At 40.5% G+C, this 25,209-nt stretch overlaps 1 protein-coding gene across 1 annotated transcript in view; it reads left to right on the forward strand.

Moving 5' to 3' along the window:
- The window catches only part of pappa2 (pappalysin 2), a 96,774-nt gene that overhangs the window by 29,145 nt on the left and 42,420 nt on the right, over positions 1-25,209 (forward strand). The window contains exons 9-15 of the mRNA XM_030073611.1: positions 92-225; positions 5,655-5,837; positions 6,655-6,973; positions 12,995-13,123; positions 13,251-13,336; positions 19,108-19,304; positions 23,687-23,800. Coding sequence (XP_029929471.1) covers positions 92-225; positions 5,655-5,837; positions 6,655-6,973; positions 12,995-13,123; positions 13,251-13,336; positions 19,108-19,304; positions 23,687-23,800 — 1,162 coding nt within the window. The remainder of the gene's footprint in view (positions 1-91; positions 226-5,654; positions 5,838-6,654; positions 6,974-12,994; positions 13,124-13,250; positions 13,337-19,107; positions 19,305-23,686; positions 23,801-25,209) is intronic.

The raw sequence follows: 25,209 nt of genomic DNA on the forward strand, positions 1-25,209 counted from the left end.
CCTGAAGTCCGAAAAGCGAGGCCTGTTTGCCCTGTCACCAGGTGTCTTTGCTTTCTCACCTGGTGGTAATCTGTGCTCTCTGTTCTTTCAGCTCCACGCTCAACGTATCAGGTGTGAACTGCCGGGATTGTGAGAAGGACGGGGTTTTCCACCAGTATGCCCACGAGGCCACCTCACCTCGCATTTGTGACACATCAGGCTACTGGACACCTGAAGAGGCCATTGGTCAGTTACACTAATGCGTGTGTGTGAGTGTGTGTGTGTGTGTGTGTGTGTATGCATCCAGGTGTTTTTTGTTTTTTATTTTTAAAGGAGTGTGTACAGTTGATCTCCACATTTGTAATCACTCCACCAAATGAGGGCAGACAATAAAAAAGCTATAAACCATTTTTTAACTTATTGACTTTTATGTCAAGGTGATGGGAAAAAATATATATCTGTTTTAAATATAGATGAAGTTAAGTACTACAGTTCATCTGTTGGCGATGACATCGTTCTTTCTGAAAATGAGAAGAGTGTTGTAGGAGTTTATTCTTTCTCTTAATGAAACAGGAAAAATGTTTTTCTCAAAACTGTAGTGCAGTTTGATGCCGTCTAGGTATAGAAATATGAAGTATCTTAGAGCCCTTACTGATGTGAATTTTCCTCTATTTGTGTTACGTTTCCTGTTTTCCTGCTGTCTCAGTCGAGGAAAATCATGCAAAGTAGGCCAACTATTTACATTTTCCTCATATTGGAATTTGTTCAAGTGCACACTAGCCAAGAAGAACTCAAAACTTGGTAATCGTGGGCTGGCAAATTGCTTTTTTTCACTCATCTCTCCTCCTTAAGTCTATACTTGAATAAGAGGAGTCATTCGTCCGCCACATTCCACCCTGTCAATACAGATTTTGCCCCGGTTTCAGGTTCAAGTTTGCGTCCATTGTGTTGAGTCCTTCTTCTGTCTCATTTTCCATAGAGCAGATGATCCCACCCCGCCTCCGTCCCCTGCTTTCTACCCCACAAACACACACACACACACACACACACACACATGCACACATCTCTCCCCCTGTGTGAATTTCAGGTGCGTGCAAGGCTAAGGGCTCCTGGAAGAGGAAAAAGCAGAAAATCATTAAATGATAATTGCCCCCAGCTACAGACCTCTCTCTCTCTCTCTCTCTCTCTCTCTCTCTCTCTCCTTTCTCTCTCTTGTTTTAGCCAAAGTGAGGACAAGGGTTACTTGGCAGCGTGTTAACTCTGGCTAATGTTGGGTGCTGTTCAAACACTGAACCTCTGTCATATACAACAAGAGAGAAGAAAAAAACAGAAATGTATCCTGTAGCACTATACTTTGAAACTTTACGCTTCGTGGAAGCAGATGGTCCTTGTTATTAAAATCATCATTTCTGGAGAAGCCCGGTCTTTTCTGACATGACGTGTAGTGGGGGGGTGGGCGGATGTGTGTGTGTGTGTGTGGAGGGGGAGCATAAGAGAAAGAAAGAAAAACAAAGAATGAAAGAAAAGAAAGAGGGACAAAACACAGCAACCACTCACCATCTCTCTCCGTGGAAACTCTACCCAAATATGTGGAAATCCTCCGCTGGAATTTATGCTTTGAAAACAAGTGGCGAGGAGGAACAGGGGGGATTACAGCTCCCTCTCTTTCGCTGCGGGGCCATAATGATGATAAAGAGTCAATTACAGTCTTACTCTAAACAGTGGGATCCACAGAGCCGAGGAGACAGCCAGTCTGCTGGCTTCCCTGGCTCCCTTTTCACTCTTTCCCACTTCTAAAAGCGATGATGCGCAGGGTCACTTTTTCAGCCAATGGAGAGGGGCAATATCGCCTTTAGCAGGGCAAGGGGATTGGGAAATTGGACAAATTCAATGTGGATATCATAGCTGGTGATAAAAAACATAAAGTATAATGGCAAAACACTGTGGGCTGTAATTGATGGCAAAATTGCCCATTTACAAGGCCTCAAAATGTTGCCTGCGCTCCACAGTCTCAACTGGTTTGGATCAGTTCTCAGGCTTAGGGAAGGCACCCAACGGTTTCAGGGCACTGCGCTCCTGTCGAGGGGAGTCAAATTGGTTAATGTGCTACCTTAAGTGCTAAAGTGGATTAGTAACACCAATTGCCAATATTTAAAATGGACTGTTAAACGTGGAACGGGTAGCAGTCTGAAACACCAATATATCACAGTCAAAATAATTGCAATTCTTTGGCAGAACAACTGTAAGCAAATGAGGCCATTATCGACATGATTGATAGCTTCTATCTAAAACCACCGCTGTTTCTCAAAATTAGGGCCAGATTTCCAACAAACCCCTTTCCTTCCTGTTCAATTGAAGATGTACCTAACCAAAAAAAAAAAAAAAAAAAAAAAAAAAAAAGAAGAACAGCATCCTGCTCCTGTTATCCTGCAGATTTCCATCCTCTTTTTTTTTTGTGACCAAATTATTATTCATCTTTTTTGCATCCAGTATGTTAGACCATTTCATCTCTTATGATAGATAATGATAAGTAGGAATAAAAATAAAAATAAAAATGGAAAAATAAACGTATACACATTTTGTACAGGGCTAACCATACTTTACTGACCTACTCATATCCCATATGAGTCATCCCAAATCCCCTCTTCCAATTTCCCGATCCATTCCCAAACCCCCCCTTGCTGGCTCCAATCTTGGTACAACTGAACAGAAAATAAAAATAAACACATTCTTCGGTCTATAGAGCTACACAGATAGCTATGGACATATTAAAACAAATATACATACCATATCCCTATGCACAAGCAAAAATTGATTGATAATAATAATAATAATAATAAATAAATAAAAATAAGAATAAGGTGATGTCATAACCAAACTATAAACAAATAAATGCTAGGTAATTAAACTACCGATACATTGTGTCTTTTTCTCTTGCATTTAAAAGTTAATAATTTATTTTTAATTTGTGTTGATAACTTTTTAGCATTGGTTGCTCTTGCAGTTGGCAATTCCAAACCTACAACACAGAAAAGAAACAGAACAGAAAATAAATTTTCCATTTGCTCAAACGAAGTCCATGCCAGATGTCCAGCCCTGTGGTGGATGGAGGCTGCCAGCTTTGGTAGCCATGGTATTTACACTGATATCTCTAAATTAATGTGGTGATAATTTATTAATGTTTAACCGATGTATAACCTTTAAGCCGATAAATTAAATTAAATCTTTTAAAAAGTAAATAAAAAGTAAATGTTGGAAAATTAATATCTATTTTGCTGACTGATATAATACAGCAGACCTGTTTCCAGTTCATGAAAGCTTTTACTTTTGTTGTTCTTTTAGCTACCTTATTTTGGATTTGTGTCAACTCTCCCACTTAGGAAAGTGGACGACCTTCTCTGTTTTCAATACTGTCAGTTTGAATCAGAAAGGTTCTGTCTAGCATGTTTGGATTGCAAAGAATGAAGGAAGCAGAGTACTACTTAGAAATCCCCACAGAACTGTATCAAAGCAGTTGCTTAGTCCCAAAAAGTATTTTTTCCAGGTAAAAAAAGGAAATAGTTCTTTGTACCACACTAAACTACAGGGAGACTGTTAGAACCCTTTCTTTGAACAGTAAAGGTTAGAGAAGCAGGTTTTTGATCATCAGGTTGTCAGTTTGAATTCTTTCACCTGCTGAGAAACTCTGTGGAGCGGAGAAGAAATGAAAGAGAGAGAGAGAGAAGAGAGATAGAGGAGGAATGAGCAACCCAAATTCTTCCAAGAGTCGTTGACCACATCTGATTCACAGATTAATGTGAGACTGGCCATAGATACACATGTGCGCACACACACACACTCATGCACGCATGCGCACGCACGCACGCACGCACACACGCACGCACACACGCACGCACGCACAAACACACACACACACACACACACACACACACACACACACACACACACACACACACACACACACAAACACCTGCCTTCTGTCTCTTTGTTACATTTGAATGGTCAAATTCAACAGCTTCCCACATGTGGAAACGTACTCACAAACACACAAGGTGCAAATGGCAGACGGATGGTGCATCAAGATTGTGCCAAGCTGCCAAAGGGTCGTGGTGTGTGCGTGAGTGTTTGTGTGTGCCACCGTGCAAGAGAGAGAAAAAGACAGTGCTGGCATCCTTGTTTAAGGTTCCTGTCACTGTTTCACCTCTTTGCCTTTCTGTCATCTCTTACTTTCAAGCACATGTAGCAAGGTTGAATACAACATGGATACAACAAGGTGGTTTACAAGCTTTTTGCAAATTGTTACTACTCTGCTGTGATCAGGAGGCACAGCAGAGTAGTGCCAGGCACCTTCCTCTGCCTGTGTGTGTGTGAATGCAGATGGGAAGAATCTACCACCTAAAACTAGTTCAAAGCCTCTCTTCTCTTTGTTTGAGATTCAGGTATTCTGTACATTCTCTGCATTAAAACATTACCCATCAGCGCTAAAAAAATACAAACTGAGAATTCTAGTTTTAGCCTATAAAATGAATGAGTTATGTAGATGCATTTTTTTCACTAGTATGGCGCCAGCACCCACTGTAACGTCAGAAGTGGAGCCAGGTGAAGTAGGTCATTTCAATCTCCTGGCCTTACTTTGAAAAGGTAAACATTGCCACGTGTTCTTGAGTTTGGCTCTGCATCTGAACTAGTACTTCACTCAGTGTAGCCAACTTACTGACGCAAGTGGTGATCCAATTCAGAGGCTATCTCTTTTGAAGGACACAGTCTGCGAAGGTGTGGTCCTCCAACATATTCTCATTCCCGGGCGGCCAAATACCGCACCAAAACCACTGGGTCACGGTTAGAGAACTTGGTTTAGGCAACAAAACGGAAACTGGACATGGTCATTCACGAAAGGTCGAGCTGGAAATGGGAATTGAACTCTAGTCTAGTCTAGTGCATGAGGGTCCAGTGGCACGCCCACCATCCACCCCGAAACAGAAGGGTGTGACAAAGCTGTAGTATCTGATACCCAGGGATCGAGAATTTGGCTGGACCTTCTAGCTAGCCAAGTATCACTAATTGGGACAGCCTGCTGAGGATTCCCTCTTGCATCATTGCAGTTCCCCCTAGCCTCATGAGGTTAAACAGCTATTACTCAATATTCTCTCAACATTACTCCACAACAAAGTACACTGACTTTCACAAAAACGGTTACACTTTTTTAATTGTCATTTTAAATCACTACTTTACGTTTGGTTATGCGAGTTTACTTTGGCCAATGAAAATGTAAAATCAGGTAACACTGTAGCTTCTTCAAACAGCTGCCCAGAATGGATTTTTGAGTATGGAGCACAGCAAAGGACGTACTAGTTGTATCTCCAAATTCTGCTTAAAGAAGGTGGCTTATCTGGGTCACATTCGGAGGACACTTAGCGGTACTGAAATGCAAAATTCCAGTTTTGGAGGAGGCAGTCCTTGGAACCTTTGCTCTCTTTTAGGCATGCGATTGAAACTGCTTTCATCATCAACCTCACAACCTCATCTACTGTTCCTTTAAGCTGCTGCTATCATTTTTTCTTGAAGACTATACGCTGCCCAGTTTAAACGAGTTATCATTCCAAATCTTAAAGTACAACCAGGAATAAGTTCAACCTGTTCTCTTTATGTGTGTGTGTGTTTCTTTGCGTCCCCAGGCCCCCCTGATGTGGAACAGCCCTGTGAGCCCAGTCTCCAGGCGTGGAGTCCTGAGCTCAGCCTGTATGACACCAACGTGACGTCGCCGTGCCCCGACACAGAGGGCTGCACCCTCACCCTGAAGTTCCTCCACCCTGTCGTTCCACACGCGCTCACCCTTTGGGTCACCTACATCTCCACTGGTGAGGACGTCGAGTCCGACATCTCGAAGCATTTCAAGGTTGAGGGGTCTGGAACATTCACATGCTGCCAGCGCTTCAGTTTTGGCATCTGGTGGAACTTAATTTTGTTGCCAGGCAATGTTAGCAAAAACAAACTGACTGAGTTTGTTGCTTTAAGCAGGTCATTTGGTCTCATATTCAGTCTGAAATTCTTGAGTTATGATGGGTGTTTTTTGCAGCGCTCTAATATGACCCAGTAATTTTAACAGCGCAAGTCTTTCAGATAGACAGCTCTTGATAGGAGGTGTTGACCCGACATGACCCTAATTATGTGCATCATGCATATAAACACGAGGACCACCTGCTCTGTCCATTAAGTATATTGACGAGGTGAATTCAGGTGAAAGCTAAAAAAAAACAGTTTCATTTTGATTGAATTAATTCACATTTGTAAAGGGGAGCAGACAGGCTGAAGTAGGATTTGACGTAAGTGAGAACAGCGAGTAGACGTTAATATTAGAAAAGTGTTTTCTATGTTATGCATCATACATTTTTACAAATGCATAATTCTAATACTGCAGATATCTACATATATTAAGTAGCATAAAGTGTGTTCTCCCTCATTTCCTTGTGGACAGGATAGAGCCTTCACAAGCTGCTTAAAGGAAACCTTCGTCTAAAACTGAATTCCAAGGGGACTGGCCCTCCCTATTTTTTTGTTTTGTTTTTTTTGTGATATATCTTTTTGCACAACAGTGAAATTCAATCCAGCAGACTCAACAGTTAATACATGTCAATACCTAATTTGTCTTCATCCGTCTGTCCATCCCTGCCTCAGACAACCCAGTCATAGCCAACATAGAGCTGATAATGGAGAAGGGCGGGATCATTAATCTCGGACCGCAGCACATCTTCTGCGACATGCCCCTCACGCTGCGCCCCGACACCCACAATGCCGCCGTCTCTGCCATCAAACTGTGCACCTTTGATGAGAAGATGGAGATCGATGCCGCCATGCTGTCTTCAGGCCCTGGCAGCCCTCTGTGCTCCGGCTGCCAACCGCTGCTTTACCAGATTCACCGGAAACCACCCTTCACCAGCAAATCCAAACGAGAAGTGTCTCTGCCACCCCAGACCCAGCTGACATTCACCGACAGGTATAATCTGAATTAGTAATCAGTTAGTCTGGTCAGGTTTTATTTATTTATTTATTTATTTATTTTGAGTTGGAATCACCCTGTTCACTGCAAAAAATGCCAATAGGGAGAGACCTTTTTCACAGCAGCCATTTAGGGGCTCCATTCCATTTGGATCGAACAGAGCTGGCTCACTGGAAAGACTCTGGTACACTTACTGTTCTCTCAAGACATCCTGGGAAGAGGGAGAAGTCTTAGGTCCTAATAGGATAAGTGCTCTTGAATACCCTTCCCAAGTGGAAGTCCCACTAGAGAGCTCAGGTATGATTTCAGAACCACCAGTTCTCCAAGAAAACGCTCATGATGCAATGTGAGGAAATGCTTTGGGCTATAGCGAGCAATGAGCATGCTAAAAATGACCTTCTGTTTCTTCTCTCCATCTCGATATTGTTCAGTTCACTCACTATTCTTTGGATTTTAGTTTCTGGAGCAGAAATCCTGATAATAATTTGCATTTGCTTGTGGGTGGTCGTGTTTGTTGTTTTGCTTTCCCAAGTGGAGTTCTTGAACGTGCTCTGGTGAGAACTGGGAGATTGACAACAGTGTCTGTCAGACATAAAATTTCAGTGAAACTGGAAAAAAAAAATTCCAGTGGAGTTTCTTCTGTCACAGAAAATTTTGTAACAAGTTAATTTGTGTTAGAAACGTGTAGTTATCTCACCCCAATGTGAAAGGCCTTTTATTGCATTAGTTGCAATCAGTGAACACTTATCAAGGTCCCCATCACACATGTTTTATATCTATTTGCATATCTATTTGCACACTGTTCATATGCATGCAATTAATATGCAATTAATACTTTTGTTTGCTGCAAATCACATGGGTCAGCACTCCATAGTTAAATAATGTATGTTCTTGTTATGTTAATTCACAGTTGTCCCTTTAATTTAGACAAAGAGTTACTTTACATTACTGCTTCAGATCTAATTCATGAGTATTATTACATCAATCCAAAATGCTGGAAGATGCTCTCTTTTCAATTAGGGAACAAGAAGAAGTTTAACCCTGCAGGTTGTTACACACCAGGCGTAATGTGAACTGACAGGTGTGCAGTGTTGGAATCACCCTAAAATACCCTCAGGCAACTTCCTGGTCAGGTCTTCTCTCACGTGTGGATGAATATTTATAACTCGGAGGCTCTGCCAACAGCAAGGCACACACACACACACACACACACACACACACACACACACACACACACACACACACACAGACAAACTGACTGATTAGACGTCAGTGGCTCTGAGGCAAATAAGCCTCAGGATCAAAGTTTTATTTATGGCTGTCATGGAGTTCACACTCCACAATCTACCTTTGTATGTGTGAGCATATGTGTTTGTGTGTGTTTGTGTGAGTGTGTGTGTGTGTGTGCATGCACGTGTGTATCCATAGATCTGTTAATCCACAGTGATCCGTCACTCACAAGTGTTTGGGTCTGGTTCTGTTTGAAAAGCTCAGAACCCAAATGTTTTCAACATGGTGCTGCCGAGCTGTGGCTACTGATCCAAATCTGTTTCAACAACCATATACTCAATCAAAAGCTTTCTGAAGTTTCAGGGCTAAGTTGAACCAGTATGTATCCTGTCCTGTATTGTGGAAAAGGGTGTCCAAATGATTACCGGAATCCACATGCGAGGCCACAAGCCAGTAATTTTTTTTTTTTTTTTTTTATCTCTCCAAATAGCAACCCTCCCTAAAATTACTCCAAATTATTCTCATGTTTTTTTTTTAATAAAACCTTTGCACAAAAGCTGATAAGATTTTGCCAGAATATGACAGTTGTTTCACATGATTAGAAGCTATTTGTTATTGATTTCAAATGTTGTGGCACGCTGGAGCTCTGAGAAGCTGTTGCTGTTTTACAGAGCAGGGCGGATGTTAGGTGGACACAGCTTCAAAAACAGTTTATTTTTCAGGGAACACGTCTCGTAAGTTACACAAGCTGTGTCTAAGTGCAAAAAGATGTAAGAACCAGTGGGAATTGAGTTATGTGGGGCTGAGGAGGGCAGAGAGGGGTTGATGTGAGGAGAAGAGAGGAGAGAGCATTTTAGAGCAAAGAGCTTGGAGGAGAAGGGAGAGGAAGACAGAGAAGGGGGGACAATGAGATGAAAAGATGAAAGAGAAGAATTAGAAAAGGTATAGACAAGGACAGAGACATGAGAGAGAGGCAGGAGAGGAGATATATGGGGAGAAGAAATGAGGAGAAGAGAGGAGAGGAGGTTGCGTCAGGGACAAGAGAGCAGAGTTTGAGAGAAGGGAAAAAGAGGAGATGAGGGAGGGACAGGGTAAGAAGCGGCAGGAGGGGAGGAAAGCACAGGAGAGGTGAGGCAAAGCAAGTAGAGGCAGGGTTTTTTTTTTTTTTTTTTTTTTTGAATATAAACCAAATGTGAGCAGCAGGCCATAAACACCAGTGTCTGCTTGGAGCCAGTCCTCCGCCGTTTCCTCCTGCTGAAACCTCACCGCAGTTAACACACGGTAACTACGAACCCTGTCACAAGTAAGGAGGGAAGGTGAGGAGGGAAATACGGGCAGGTTGGGAGTCGGGCTGCACTGTGAATTGAAAGTAAAAACGAAATCAGTATCTTGAGATTGCTCACCAGTGATCAACCCAAATGGTCCTTTAAATTAAAACATGCCCTACCCTGAGTTAGGTTAAGTGAGCATATTGCACCTATATTTTTTGTGTCATGGGCTAAGCCTTATATGGGTACACCTATCTCCCACTGGATTATGGGGGCGATTGATATGATTCACCAGCTCAGTATATCCCCATAGTGACACGCCAAAACAAATTTTGAAAGAGAACTTGAAGTTATGAACCCCATAATCCTGGTTCTCTGATAACATATTCTGTCACTGCTACATCACGCCTATATTGAGTGATAAATTCAAACCCAGATGGCATCGTTTTATGGCTGCAGCATTACGTCAAACAGAAATATCGACATGGCTTGTGCATCACTTCCCTGTAGTACAGCAGGATGTATTTAGCATTTTTGGTAACCTTGGGAATCTTAGAAACCTAGGTTAGGGAAGGTGGCGCCTCAACTTAAACTTCATGACTTTAGAGGCTTCTGAGGATAACGCTGAGTGTTTCCCATTGGGAGACACCACACTCACTCACACATGTTGTCAGAGAGCTGAAGTTACGGGATAAGTAACCTCAACTTGTCTCGCCTTGTCTTGTTTTTTACATTTGCACGCTAATATCCCATGGTCATCTCTGAGCACTGTTTTTTTCCCTCATGGACTGTCAGTAAACAGACAATACTCAGCAGTGGCAAGATTACACGCATTTGTATCCAAGTTTAGTTTTGGCCAAGTTTGTCTTTGCTTTAAGTGTTACGTATATTTTTTTCCCGAAGATTTTTATTCAAGTGTTGAAAAATGGGAAAATATTTAGTGCTGCATTTGTTACCCGGACCCCCCTTTCCAGCTAACGTCGATTTATTCCTATTATGGCAGCCTCAAAGGGATTGGGTTGGCATAGAGGGAAGGCGTGAGGAAGGGACTGTGGGAAGAAGATATTAAAATGTCCTAAACCTCAACACCGTGAACACAAAATAATGAGAGGCCTGAGAGAGGAGAGAGGGAGGGCGCTATTGTGATAGATTGGAAGGGAGGAAAATAAAGACAAATATAGATACAGATACAGCGCAGATAAATGCGGTAATGTAGACGGAGATACAAAGAGGGGAGAATGAGAAAACATAAGAGAGAGGTTATCAGTGTTTTTGTTTTTTTCTCTTTCGGTTCTCCACTTCCTTGTCTGATCCATTATTAATGAAGGTAATATGTAGGGTCTGGAGAAACCCGACATACCTCAGAGACTGACCGATGTGTGCTCCTCTTGGCTAACTTTGTCATAAGCCGGAAAAAGATGCAGTAGATCTGTGCTGGGAAAATAAGGAGGAGACTCTTATTATAGGCACAGCCCACCAAAACAGATCAATAGTCCCGACACTGGAGCCAAGGTATTGTTACTCAGACTTCCTGCTGTGGCGCTTTGAGGTCAGTCGATCTAGATACTGCAAGGTTACCACTGTAAGCAATAGTGAAAACAAGATCTACTCTTTACATGCTCGCTGCTCTGCTGGAGACGAGTATGCAACCTAATTAGAGATTCAATAGAATCAACATAAACGTCCATTTAATAGGTAATACAGTATATTGCCATGCAAGACACTGGAATAATAATACTGCTTTGTCATTTGGCTTGAGAACAAGGCTTGTTAGCATTTATTTACAAAATGACTTGTGATGCTGATTTGCGTGTGTCATGAAATCCCAGTGGGAGCATTTGTTCCAAATAGCATATGAGGACCAGAAATTGCTTTTGAAAGCGCAGCACCTGTTGAAATAATTGTTGAGTCAGTGGTAGTTATCACCCATCACCAATATATTATAGCCATTTTGTGCTATGGGGTGGAAAAAAAATCTTGCTTATTTCCCCTTTAAACGAAGACACATGCATTTTGTTTGGATTTAATAATATCATTTTGGCCATCTGGCTGCCAACACAAAATGAGCTCCATGGTGCCAAACAGTAACTATCGGTGCTTGTACAATGCCATGTCAACACAAACAAGTTATGTCAGGTATACGTTTTGTGTTTTGCGGTTATAAGCACTCTGCAGATACCTGAGACAGAGTACAATAATTACCCTACTTAACTTTATGCCATTGTATAAACACCATTATACATCATGGGGCTGATAGGGGGTTAAACATGCTGGGCTCAGAACTCAGGACCTGTTTAGCAGAATGACTGAAACAAACTGCTGTGTGCCATGTTGCACATCAGGCTGTAAAAGACACATGGTAAGTTTGCGTCAACTGCCAGCTGACCCAAAATAACGAAAGACTTGGACCATTATCTTAGACAAAATAAAAAATACAACCAAAGGTGTAAGCTACACACTAGGATGATCATTTGAAGATTAAATTTTGCAAATTCATATCTGGCATTACCTTGATTGAGGCAAATATCTAGGTAGTTATCAGGTTATCCCAGGAGAACATAGAGTTTTCCACTTCAGACAGCCACTTTTCTCCGGTGACACCTGAAGTTAACCATTTCTCTGGGATAAGACAGAAACTTGAGGACATTATTTCAAAACCAAGAAACACAACTCTCAACTTGGCTGTACATCACGAAAATCAGTCCCCACAGACAGAACAACAAAACAGTCATTATTAACTTCTGCTGCACCACTAATGTTACTGGCCCAGCGGCGTTTGCTTTTCATTAATGTTGTCAGCAGTTCACAGTAGTATTTTGAACTCATTATTTCAATCCCCTCACTTGGCTACGCTTTTTCAAAATTTTCAAATTTCTTTGACACAATTAATGAATGAAAGATGAGAAAAAATTTATCTATATGCATCTTAAAATACAGTGATCCCTTTTTGTAAAGTTCAATGGACTTGTCTCATATCCATAAATCATGTGTATGTATTTTTAGAAACAAGTGTGGGTGAGATTTTTTACCACTCAGGAGGTAAAAACTGGCTGGACGTTACTGGACTTGCTTTCCAAATTTTATTTTTTCAGATGCTATTACTTTGGGTCACCAAATTTGACAGATTTCATCCTCTGTGCAACATGAATATTGCCACAAAACTCATGGTGGTGCACCAAATAGGTGTGGAGATATTCCCCTCTGGAATTAACTGCTGACCCATTGACACGATGACGTATTCTACTTTACAAAGTTTTGTCTTTTGAAATTGAAAAATTTCCAAGTGGTGGTGGGAGCGTAACTGCCCGAGTTGCCTAATCAAAAGTTAGATGAACATCACTGAAGTCTTTTACTTTGGACTCGGCTATGGCTTTACATGATCTCTTTCATTTTGACAGCCCCCCCACCGCACCCCCTAATTCTGTTCTATTCTATTCTATGCTATTCTATTCTGTTCTATTCTATTCTATTCTATTCTATTCTATTCTGTTCTAAGGTGTCTTGTTGGCTTGTGTTCTAGCTCTGTAAAGAAAGGGGTCCAGTACCAGTACCTGATCCAGGTGGAAGCAGACGGTCTCCTCAGCAATCTCTCCCCCCCTCTCCTCTACACCCATGGACAAGCCTACTGCGGAGACGGCCTCATACAGGGGTCTGTACCCTATAGCGGATATATTTACATGAGCCGTGGTGATGATTATGACAACGATAGTGTTGACAATGAAATGATGATGATGGGGATGGTGAGGGAAATGATCACGATGATCCTCTCCCTGTAGGACAGAAGAGTGTGATGACAGTAATCTGCTGGACGGCGATGGCTGCTCGAAGAAATGCCATAAGGAGACAGGCTTCAACTGTAATGGTGAGTCCAGTTCAGTCCTATGTGGCGAGCGACAGGGCCTACGATCTGTCTCGGGCTCAGAACACATGCAGCAGATTGCTCCGCATGGGAACTGAGGCAGAGGTGGCCCTTGGAAATGCCGATCTTTCAGGATCAGGCCCACCAACCTCACACTTTCCTTGAAACATTTTGATACCAGCAAAAAAAAGCACGGCATAGAACATTTCCCAATTGAGCAGGCAGCAGCATTAAAAAAACAATCAAGCAAATCAAATTTAATTCTCCAGACATAAGAGCTTCTGGCTAGAACTGATTTAAGGAACAATTAATGGAACATCACAGAACATAAGGGGAAACAGATGAACATATGGGTATAAATTAAAGTTTTGGTTTGGTCGATCACTAGTTTGTTAAGAAATGTTAAAACATAGTGACACAGGGCTGGCAAAGAAACAGCAGGGAAACACATTTCAGCAGTAAAATACACTGCAGTCTCAAAACATATGTCAGGCATGTTTCTTTTATTAAATAACTTTTGGCCCTCGTAGCGTTTTAAGCAATCAATACCGGCCGGGGGATATTGATAAATGAGGTCTATTGATTTTTATCAAGAATCGTGTGGTGGTTATGGACTACACAAGAACAGTTGTGACTCAGACACTGTTGCCATGTTTTATTTGATTTAATATGCTTTATCTAAAGTAAGTAATAAGTTTTTTATTATCAAAAACACATCTGCAACAGTCAGCCAGCCCTCCCTAGTGAGGTAGATCATAGCCAGCTGTAAAAACCTTTGCTTCTGACAACAGTTGTACAATGACCCCATAGTTAAGTGGTTGGAGGCCACCTTGTGTGCTGAATGCCAGAATCAAATCATGCTAAGGGTATTTTCATTATTTCTTGTCCATTCTTGGCCACGTTTCCCTGTTTCCCCAACAAGAAGCTTAGAATTAGGAAAGAACAACTGTGGTTAGGCTTTCACCAGGCTAGTTTTGGTAAACTTTGGGCAAGAATCGCTGCTTCGAACTAGGGATAAACAACCAGAGATTTATGGTAAGATCAATAATAATGAAGTAACTCATGTAATATGAGTCATAGTGATGATTTTGGTTGTCAGAAAACAGCTCGGTGGATGCGAAACATTCAGCTGTTGCAGAAAGACTTCCCTGTCCTCAGCCTTAAAGTCATAACCATCTGCAGGTGCTATTTCATGCTGTCTTAACGCATATTATGCAGGCAACGTGCCATAGATTCTAGTATTAATGCTGAGGTGATCCTGGATAGATGCAGGATAGGGGAAGTTTATGTTGGCATCCCTGTCCAGCTGTTCAGTCAAGGGCTGTACAGCAACTATCAAAATTCTTTGCAGAGAATCACCACACAGTGCAGTCAATTTCATAAAAACCCATGAGACCAGGGCCTTGCTTGGTTACCCCTGGGCCAGGTGGTTAAAAAGGCAGTAAGAAGTATCACAAACATGGAGCATAACATGGCAAAAGACAAACAAAGAAGCCACAGAGAGTGCCCCGATAGTTTTTGATTCCACCACAGGACAACAATACTTTGGTGTCTGCACCCTCGCCCAGTCTAAAGCATGCAGACAGGCCACAACAGAAGCCTCACAACACAATGTGGAAGGGAGTCAACCCAAAACAGTCAATTGTAAGCAGAGGGTTGAAGACTCTGCCTGTGTCAACATGTGTTTTTTGACCATAATATTAGGTCAAGAAGTTCCTCAGTGCAATGTGGCAGAGTGAACCCAGAAGGAAAGGGCGTTATAAAGCAGAGGGTTGAAAACACGGCCCTTGTCAACATCAATGCTTGCGTTATACTTAGTGTCGCTAAGGATGGGAAGGAGTCGTTAAATTTGTCACAGTCATCAACTGTTCACACATGCAATAACTTGTGGATGCACGCACACACACTCATTCACATGCACACAGACATACACACACACAGTCAGTATTACATTATACTGTGACGTTTGTCCTAATAGTTTTATACACAATGCAGGCCTGTTAGGCCTACCACATCCATGTGTCTCCATGAGTCTCTGTTTCTCATTGAGAGATTTAGGCCGGATGAGGGCAGGCATTACCCACAATGACATGAGAAATCAGCCCCACTGTTGTGGTATGTGGTGTTCCTGCACTGCCTTTAAATTCATCCGCCGTGCAACGGAATGCTCGCCCAAAAGTTCCTCAGTCGCCATGAACTAAGTAGAAGCAATATGGCTTTTATGATATGCAACTTGCTTTTTTGGCCATTTTACAAATATTCCATAAGATTCTGAGATACTGTTGAAGTTGATTTCAGGGAATGTCGCAGATCAGTAGAGTTGAGTCAGTTTTTAAAAAGGCTGTCTCTTTTTAGGCTGTGCATTATTTTCACTCTCAGCTTGTTAGTTGTTATTGAATGTGTGGTAAGGATAAGGATTAAGAGTGCTTGTTGCATGGCTGAAATTTCCATCAGCCAGTCAATCTGTTTTGTCAGGGGGGAAGAAAGCAAAGGCCGATCCCCCCTTCCTCCACAAGGCCAGCCATGCCGTGACTGAAGCTATTACATCTCTTGTTTTACAATAAAAGGCATGATGACTAGCGAGGAAAACAATTTGGCAAAAACAGGTTTTTACAAATTGCAACACTTAAAAGTAATTATTCAGTTGGACTTCTTAGTCATAGACAGAATATTTGTTTGGGTTTTCTTGCCGCAGTTGCCTGACACAGTTAACTCCCACTATGCTGAATTGGCCTGCCCTTGCTTTCTTATTTGGGTTCCTGCTTTATATGATCTTCTTTAGTCCTTAAATATATGTTTGGTAGCCAAACAATATGCTGCTAAATGGAGCCTTACTGCCATAGTCAAGTGTATGGGTTATCTGAACGTGACTGATCTACTTTTACCCTCATGGTCGTTTTATCATAGACAAGTCAACAACATGCTGCACTGTTTCTGGAGTGGTGCTTCTTTCTTAGGCTGTTATTGATACAATTTTTTTTTTTTTTTTTTAATTACATTACATTAAACAGTATGGCTTAGGCAAACACACCCTCAAATGCAGGTGCTCTTAACAGTGCAGTCAAAGTTTGTCAATCAGTCCACTTTTGTGAAGAACAATAAATACAAGACTTGGAATGATTAAAGATTTAATCTTTTTCACAGGTGTGTTTGGCGCATAATTCATTCAGTGCAGCGATGCCAAATGAACTTGGGATGACAATATGGTGTTCAATTGTCTCGGCTTAATTTGCTTTTTATCAGAACCATATTTCCATTGACTAATTGAAGCCAGTTGAACATCACTGACTAATCTGTCTGTCTGACTTCTGCAGGTGTCCAGGCGTTAATTAGGCCAAACTTCTGAAGTCTTTGATGTTTTCGGCGCTTTTTATGAACAGTTGCTGCATTACAAGCTTTTTGTTCAGTTTTTGCTTTCCGCTCTTTGTGTGTTGAACTGTTGCACTGCATTACTATCAACGTAACCCTTACACTATTCATTGCTCATGGCTTTGGTCCGCAACTGCGTCACAGCAAGGATGTTAGCACAGCTTTCTCCCTCCGGGCGCTATTGTTAACTTGGAAATAATTGCTATTACTTAAGTGGTCTGCACGCTTTTTAATGTCATGGCATATTTCACCCATTCACACAATTTCCCAGCACATTTCTTAGTCAGTTGCTCAGAAATAGCTCAGAAAATCCCAGAATCATCCAGACTAAAAGCAAAGGGTACAGACTTGAGTAAAAACCAAGCAACAATTTCGATTAACCTTAGCGGCAAATTAAGCACTATCAGAGGCTCATTTCTTCAGAATTTGCCATTTGAATTTGTTTGTTTATGCCAAAAAAGAAAAGGTGAGCATCATGTTATAATGAGATTTTTTTCATGTTATAATAGTGGTTTTAATTTTATGCAGATATTTTCACAGTATAATGACATCTTTTCTCCTTATTATGATATAAAAATGTATCATGTTATAATAATAAACTTTTCTCGTTATAACAACACACCAACTTATCTCATTATAACATTTTAAAACCCTTCTTAGGGTACACATACACATACATACTTAACAACAGAACCTCGCCATGTCTCAATGTTCATGGTGATGGTATGTTATTAAGTTTGTATGTCATGATAACTAGAAAAATGTAATTATGATCTGAAAATGTTGTTTACATTGTAACATGTTACACAGCGTATTTTTTTCACCACAGTTACAGGAGTACATTAATAAATTATCTAAACATTAGACTACCAGATCCCCCATTCCCATAAATGAAACAAAATCTGGCCAAAGAAATGCATTTGAGAAAGGAATGAACTGTTTAAACTATATGAAATGTGCTTGATTTATCTTGCCCGACAGACAGACAAGTGGTTTAATTATGCTGTCAAATATAAAGCAAGAAAAGAAAATACAAAACTGCAAAACACTGTCATGTTGTTAAGCTGTGACCTTAAAAATGTTCGTACCACATCTGTGATTTCTTATTATGGCAAAATTGTTAGCGTAGACAGCACTTAAATTCAAGCCAGGTTACCCGAAGGAATAACTAAGTATTTGAACGGGTGAAAAATTACAAACTGTTGACAAGTCATATTAATTACATGTCACACTGTTATGAAAATGATGGGAGGTAAGGTACACTGCTCAGTATTACTCAAAATTAGGCTAGCATTGTTATTCAAAATTTGATTTAATCTCGGTCTATGGAGGAGGTGCCATGTTCTCTATTTCCACTGATTATAAATTGTGAGAGATGATAAGTGCTTGTTTTTACAAGGAATCCAGCACAGTCCATGCAGACAGAGCATACAGATGATTTGCCAGTATAAGCACCTATGAGCCCCAGATGATTCACAAACCTTACCATCTATGTGCTTGTAAAGGCCTTGAAATATTAGACAGGTCTTATGCAATAGCATTTAAAAGTGTACTCATGACAGTAATCCTTATTTACCTCCTCTCCTCCCCTCTCCTCTCCGCTCCTTCAGTATCATTTTACTCTGAACCCAATGAAAGCTCATATCTGGGCTTGTTGAAAATGCCATGTGCAGAATTTTACCAAAAGGTGTTGCAATAAATAACATCTTATTACTCTGGTGCTAAATCCTTGTGAGCTGCTTCTATTGGCAGGTTTCATTTTGTTTCTGCTGCATTGATTGCTTTTGTGTCACCTGCCAGTGTACCAGAAAGGAATCCTTGAGATATGACAATAAACTGCAAAAATTGTACCAGAGACAATGAAAGCAAAATGCAGCTCTTTGGGACTTATTTTTTTCTTCTAGCATTGGAATGCATTTTCATTACTGATTTCACAGCGATATATCAATGAGAAATTTACACAAGTGGTGCCATTGACATCCTTAAAAACATGCCCTTTCAAAAAGGCTTCCTTGCAGCGCATAATGCAGCTGTAATTGGTGATTTTGAGATATCCATTGCTGATCTCGGAGCTTAGCCAGGTTTCATACTGAGCTCTTTTGGTGTAATGTTTAATTTTACAAATGAAGTCAAAGTTCAGTCGTTACCATTTTACAGGCTGTTGACAGCAGAGATAGCCAGATATTCAGATAGGCAGATAAGTTGACAGCTAGTAGTGAGCCAACACAAATACTGAATCCTTTTTTTTTTTTTTTTTTTTGGTTGAGCTCATTCACAATCTAATAGTATGTGGTTTGGATGGAAATTTACCAGTGGGGGTTGCGTGTATATCGTGCCAGATAAGGAAACCAGACTTTCAGTTCTTCACTAAATCTATTCTCTCCTTCTCCTCTCCATCTCCCAAGGTGAGCCCAGTCAGTGTTATGTGTTTGACGGTGATGGTGTGTGTGAGGAGTTTGAGCGGGGCTCCAGCGTTCAGGACTGTGGTTACTTCACGCCGCTGGGCTACACAGACCAGTGGGCGTCGACTGCCAGGGCCTCCCACCAGGACGCCAGCCGATGCCCCGCACACGCCGCCACCGGGGAGCCGTCTCTCGCCAAGGTATGGACCATGACCCGCAGAGCACACGCACAGCTTCTTTAAGGTAATGTAGCCCACCTGGACAACAACACCTGTCAGCGGCGGGGTGCATTTCGAAACGTAAAACTGCTGTTTGAACAGAGCTGAGACCTGTGGTGAGTTTCTGTGCTGTTCTCCACTGGGAGCGGGTTGTTAGCTAGCAAACCTTCATATCCAGACAGCTAACCATCACCAGTCTTGTATAAAGTACTTGAAAGCGATACTTGAGTAAAAGTATTTTACCAGAAAATGGCTTTGGAAGAAGTCAAAGTCACCTTTTAGAATATTACTTGAGTAAAAGTCTTAAAGTACCTGACATTTACTGTACTTAAGTATCAAAAGTAATTTTCTGAAATTTTCTGTACTTAAGTATTAGAAGTAAAAGTAAAAGTATTTAAACAAAGTGAGCGGTTAGAATTTTGATAATGAATTTATTGTGGCTTCCTTACAGTAAAAGCAACCTGGGTACAGGAGAAAAAAGCTTCAACTTTTTAACATTACTGTTTCTTCTGTCACCATCAATAGCTCTCTCTGTCTCTCAACCTTCCTGTTTGAACTTGGCAACTGACAACAACTGTCATGAGAGCGAGTTATTATTTGAAATTATAAAACGGGTGCTTCCCATCCTTAAATGTGATTGGCTGAGCCGCGTTCCATGCCGTTGTAAAATCAGTGTAACCCACTGGTAGACCGCAGCACAAAATATCCCTGCGCCAGTGTAAACGGACATAGCGTTGCCTAGCAATCAACTACTCTGTGCTCAACTTACTCGTTAGGTCACATTTGTTTAAAGACTTTTGTAAACAAAATGTCAGACTTTGTGGTGAATTTTGATTTGCTGGGTGGCCTGAGCCTGGATGAGTGGTTGGAGGAGCTGCTTGGTGTCTGTTAAAAGACGCTGAATTCACCACCAGCAACAATGTTTTCGCCGGTGTGGTAAAGAAACTCCGCCGAGAAGGACGTGACAAATCTTCCCACCACCAAGCCATAACCGAGGCAGACTGCAGGAAGATGAAGCACTTTCAGGCACGAAGTTCAGACACACCTTGGGGGCTTGTCTCTCAAGTCTGGTTTGACGTGCAGCTTCATTTGGGACGCAGGGCGAATGAGGGCAACCGCAAATTAAAGCCCGACTCCTTCAGCATTCGCCACGACGAAAATGGCTTAAAATATGTCACCGTGTCTTTCAACGAATGCTCAAAAAACAGAAAGATACTGCCGAAAAAACACAGAAAGCCTGCGGAGATTCATATATGAGCAGCCGGGTTACTTACTGTGTCCGGTGGCGGAGCTTTTTCTTCGCACTTTGCGGCCGCGGTTGAAATGATAACAAACAGGAATTACGTCACCAACTCAACTTTTATTTTGTAGTAACGAGTAACGAAGATGGTTAAGAGAAATGTATCGGAGTAAAAGTACACATTTTATTTCGGAAATGTAGTGGAGTAAAAGTAAAAGTTGTCAGAAATATAAATAACGAAGTAAAGTACAGATATGTGAAAATTCTACTTAAGTACAGTAACGAAGTATTTGTACTTCGTTACATTACAACACTGACCATCACTGTTGCAAGCATGACATGAACTAGCTGAGTAAACACAGGTGTTAATGATATTATTAATTAGGGTTCTGTTCAATAAACCTAATTGGAACTGAGTCATTAGTGACACCCGTGTTTGTCCCGATATTTCAGGTCAAAATGGCTGGGAAAAGCTCCGTTGCGCACTAGCTAGCGTATCTTGTAGACGCTAGCGGTCATTAGCGTCCATGGTAAATATTAATTAAAGGACCATACCAGTGATTCTGCATGTTTAGCCTTATATCTGTAGAATGCTCATATAATAGTTTACGTTTCTGCTATTCTTTTCCCAAAGCAAGCAGTTGTATTTTAGAACTGCAGTATAAATTTCTTTCCTTTTATTCAACCGTTGGTTTCCACTCATTCCTCCACGATATGAAAATGAATTTTCAGAGACTTCAGACTTTCTTCTCACCAGTATTTCATCACTGCAATAAAGTCGTCCACATTAGTTTCCCTTAAAGCAGCAGCACTGTTGTGTTTTGATGACTTGAACTTGGGCTTAGTGAAATGATCTCCGCCAGGGGAAACGTTTGCTTTCCACAGCCAGTTATCGGCTCTGTGGTTTATGAATGGAGACGACCTTGTTTGACTCAAGAGCAGAGCATTATTCAGATTCGGATTCAGATATTGTTTTTTTTTTTTTTTTTTTTTTTATAAGGTGGGTGTTTCAGCCAGAAACTCTAATTTGGAAAGCGAGAGATGTTGATTAAATGATGTGAAATCTATAGTACCCCTGCATGATTTGCAAACTGCTTGTTGCGACAAATGTAGGGAAATTGTAGTAAATGAAAATGATTGGTATGGTCTTTAAATTCATTTTCTGCTGTGCTCACATCCCCTGTATTATTCCTGTTGAGTATGCATTCATTCATTTAGTTTGTTGTTGTTATTATTACTATTATTATTATTATTATTGTTATTATTATTATTATATTATAATATTACTGTAATGTTATAGTATTATTATTATCCATATTAAAAGTTCCATTTTGTGAAGATGAAGTTGCAGAGACTTGGATGAGATAGTTTATCTGGCATAAATTTGAATATTAATGAAGAAGGCCAGTGTTTGGCATAGTCTCATGCTCCAGGATCCTTCACCTGATGAGCAGCATGTGCAAACTAATTAACATATGCACATCCTAAATTCATGCCTTTTACATGACACATACCCATTCACTGTTATCTTGCGGTGGCAGCGGTACCCAGTTGTTCTCTACAAAATGTGAGTTTTGCAGCTTTTGTGCATCAGCTGTCCTGACTGAGCTATGGTTATCAGCTTATTCCTTACAAGATCACAGGCTCAGCTTTGCAGCTGTAATTTAAAATTACAATTTTTAATATTTCATGAGGTCCTGACAATGGAAAATTTATTCGGCCTTTAAGGCAATACTGCCAGACTGTTAGTTTAAATTGATGGGAAGACAAAATCCCTCAGCTGTACAAATCTTAATATTTTTTCTGTATCTTTGTTGGATTATGTAATTATAAATATTTGTAGTTGTACATTGTTGAACATTGTTTTTTGTATTTTCATCTATTTATAAAAGCAAAACCACCATTGACCTGCGCTGGGAGCATCTCAAAAGTCTGACATAACTTTGGAGCAACTTTTGGCAGAGCTTTCTTTGACAGTACAGCAACTTTGATCATACGATAGCGCCCTCAATTTTTGCAGTTTAGCTACATCAATCATTTTTTTAGCTCTGATCTCTCCCATAAAATTTCAGAAACTACAAAAGGCTTCTCAGGTTCATAATGGCTGATATGCCAAGTTCTGTCATACTTTCAAAAGTGTGCTGGCATCAAAGTAGAAAGCAGACTTCACTCCTACTTCCTGAACAGTTTACTATGGTTTTTATTACTTATACAGTCACTAGCCATTTGAATAGATATCAAATCATATATAAAAAAAAACATGAGTACAAAGAACACAGACAGGGTTAAGAGGTTCCGTTTATTGTTTTTATATATGTATATATTCAATATAAATAGTTGTCTTGTAATTTTTTTTTCAGTTAAATAGCTTGTGAAAGGCCTGTCGTGCATTTAAACGAAAAATGAAATAAATAAATAATAACTGATGTTCTGTTTTTTTGTGTTTTTTACTAATTTGCTAATTTGCTAATTTTGTCGTCATGTTCTTGAAAGAAACAAAGTGAATTTGCTTAGGTTTCAAAAGGTTAAAACATCTTAAATACGGCTGCCCTCCTCAACCTGTCTACACTACAGTATCAAAATATCCCTGTAAAAAATCTGGCACTTTGCTGAATCAATCACAGATTATGCAGTTGTATTCCTGTTCCACGGATTGGATTTACTCATGTAAAAAGTTCAGCAAATGGTTAAAACAGCTTTGGATAAGTTTATACCCCTAAACTAGGGTGTAAGCTACTAAAACATTGGTTAAACCCTTTACAGGCAATTATACCTCCATCGAAAGAGACCTTCACATGCCTACCTTCCAGTAATTTTTTTCAGTATCAAGTTACTGCTTATTATTATTTGTGATTCTGTCAGGTAGAGTACCTTTGGTGGTGGGGAAACATGCAATATTTCTCTTCTGCATAACTTGTAACTTATAGACACTATTTGCATTTCAAAGGCATTCAACTCATTTTACAGATTTTCTGGAGACCAGGCTCTAAGGCAAAAAACAGCCTGTACACAGAACTGCTCAGGTGTACCTATAAAATGGCCTCTGAGTATAGACTGCCAGATATCATCTTGTATTATTTATTCTATAGTTACTGTTCAATATTTCCCCTCTTCTGTGCTCAAGTTGTGCAGGTCCCAGCACCTGGAGGTGAGTGAGAGGCCCCCCGCTGATGCCTGGTTCCCCTGTACAGCCGAGTCCAACACATATAATGACCTGGAACATTCAGTTTGGCTCAAGGTACCCTGTGGCTGTATAAGACGTTTGCATGCACATACCATATTCCTGTTTTCCCTTCCACTGAATAGCTTTAGTTGGCTGCCCTGCATCAAACTATATCATTTATGTTACCTTTTTTATTCTCAGTGTGTGTTTTAGTTTTCAAATGGTGTTCAAAAGGACATTTGCACACACCAAGAAAATTTATTAAGACCTCACTGGCACATATGGCTCACACATAGACATGCACATGCACACGTGCCAATGCATGCTGGCATACATGCGTGCACACACTTTCAAACGCACACACACTCACATTTTATCCTGTTCTATTCTGTTCTGTTCTATTCTAAGCCTGACCGTTAAAATGTAATATATACTGTTAAGTTATCCTTTTCTTATTTTTGTGCATTTATTTCTGACTGAATAGGCATTCATCATTTAGAAATGATTCAGTAATGATAATTCACCAATTTTGCTAACAGTGGAAAAAACAGATCCTAAAAAATTAAATCATCAGTCATAAGTAAATGCCCTCATAAGTCATGCTTTGGGATCCATGAGTCATAACTGGTCCACATCATGAAAATAATGACATCCAAAGAATTAATAATAACTTGGTTATCATAAATCGATCAATTAGTCATCATGAATGCATAACATGCTAATAGATTATTATGGAGCCAGAGGATGAATAATGACATGAAAATGACTTATTATCTACTATGTTATTTTTTTTGTAAATGATTCTCAAACATTGATTTCATTTGCTAAATGGTTGGTCATGATTAAAAAGCACAGACAACATTTGAACATTCTGAGATATTTATCGTTGAAAGTCGCCTTGACGCAGAATTAAAACTGCTGCTGCAGTTAAAATGGTCCACATGTATAATTGCTCCACATATCTCTGCAGCTCCATACACACTCCGGCCAACAGCGGTTCACATTATTGTCCTGGTTTGTGTACTGCAACGTCCTTTGACCTGGCTTTCCATTCCAGATCTGTGTCTGCTTCTCATATTTAGTATTTTTGTATTATTTAATCTTTCCACTGCCACGGTTCCCACGATCACCTCTGCAGATCCAGCCTAAGCGTAGGCTAGCTGTTGATTTGACTGATGGCTTCACAACCCTGTCTGTCATGCTTTGGATTATTTGGTCCTTTACAGCCATGAGTTTGCTTCTTTCTTTCCTTGCACATGCTCAAATCATTTTTTTCTTTCTCTCCCTTCATCATTTCCACTTCTTTGTTGAATGACTCATCCTCTCCATCCCAAGCCTCTTTTATGGAGGCCGTCTTCGTCAGGCCCATCTCCGCAGCCTCTCTGGATGCCCTCCTTCTCCCTAAAGACGCTTTCACCGTTTGAAAAGGCTTCATTATCACACCCATATGTGCCAGCTCTTTCTGAGTTACCCCTTTTTCCTTC

Source organism: Myripristis murdjan, chromosome 17, assembly GCF_902150065.1.
Source record: "Myripristis murdjan chromosome 17, fMyrMur1.1, whole genome shotgun sequence".
Taxonomy (NCBI): Eukaryota; Metazoa; Chordata; class Actinopteri; order Holocentriformes; family Holocentridae; genus Myripristis; species Myripristis murdjan.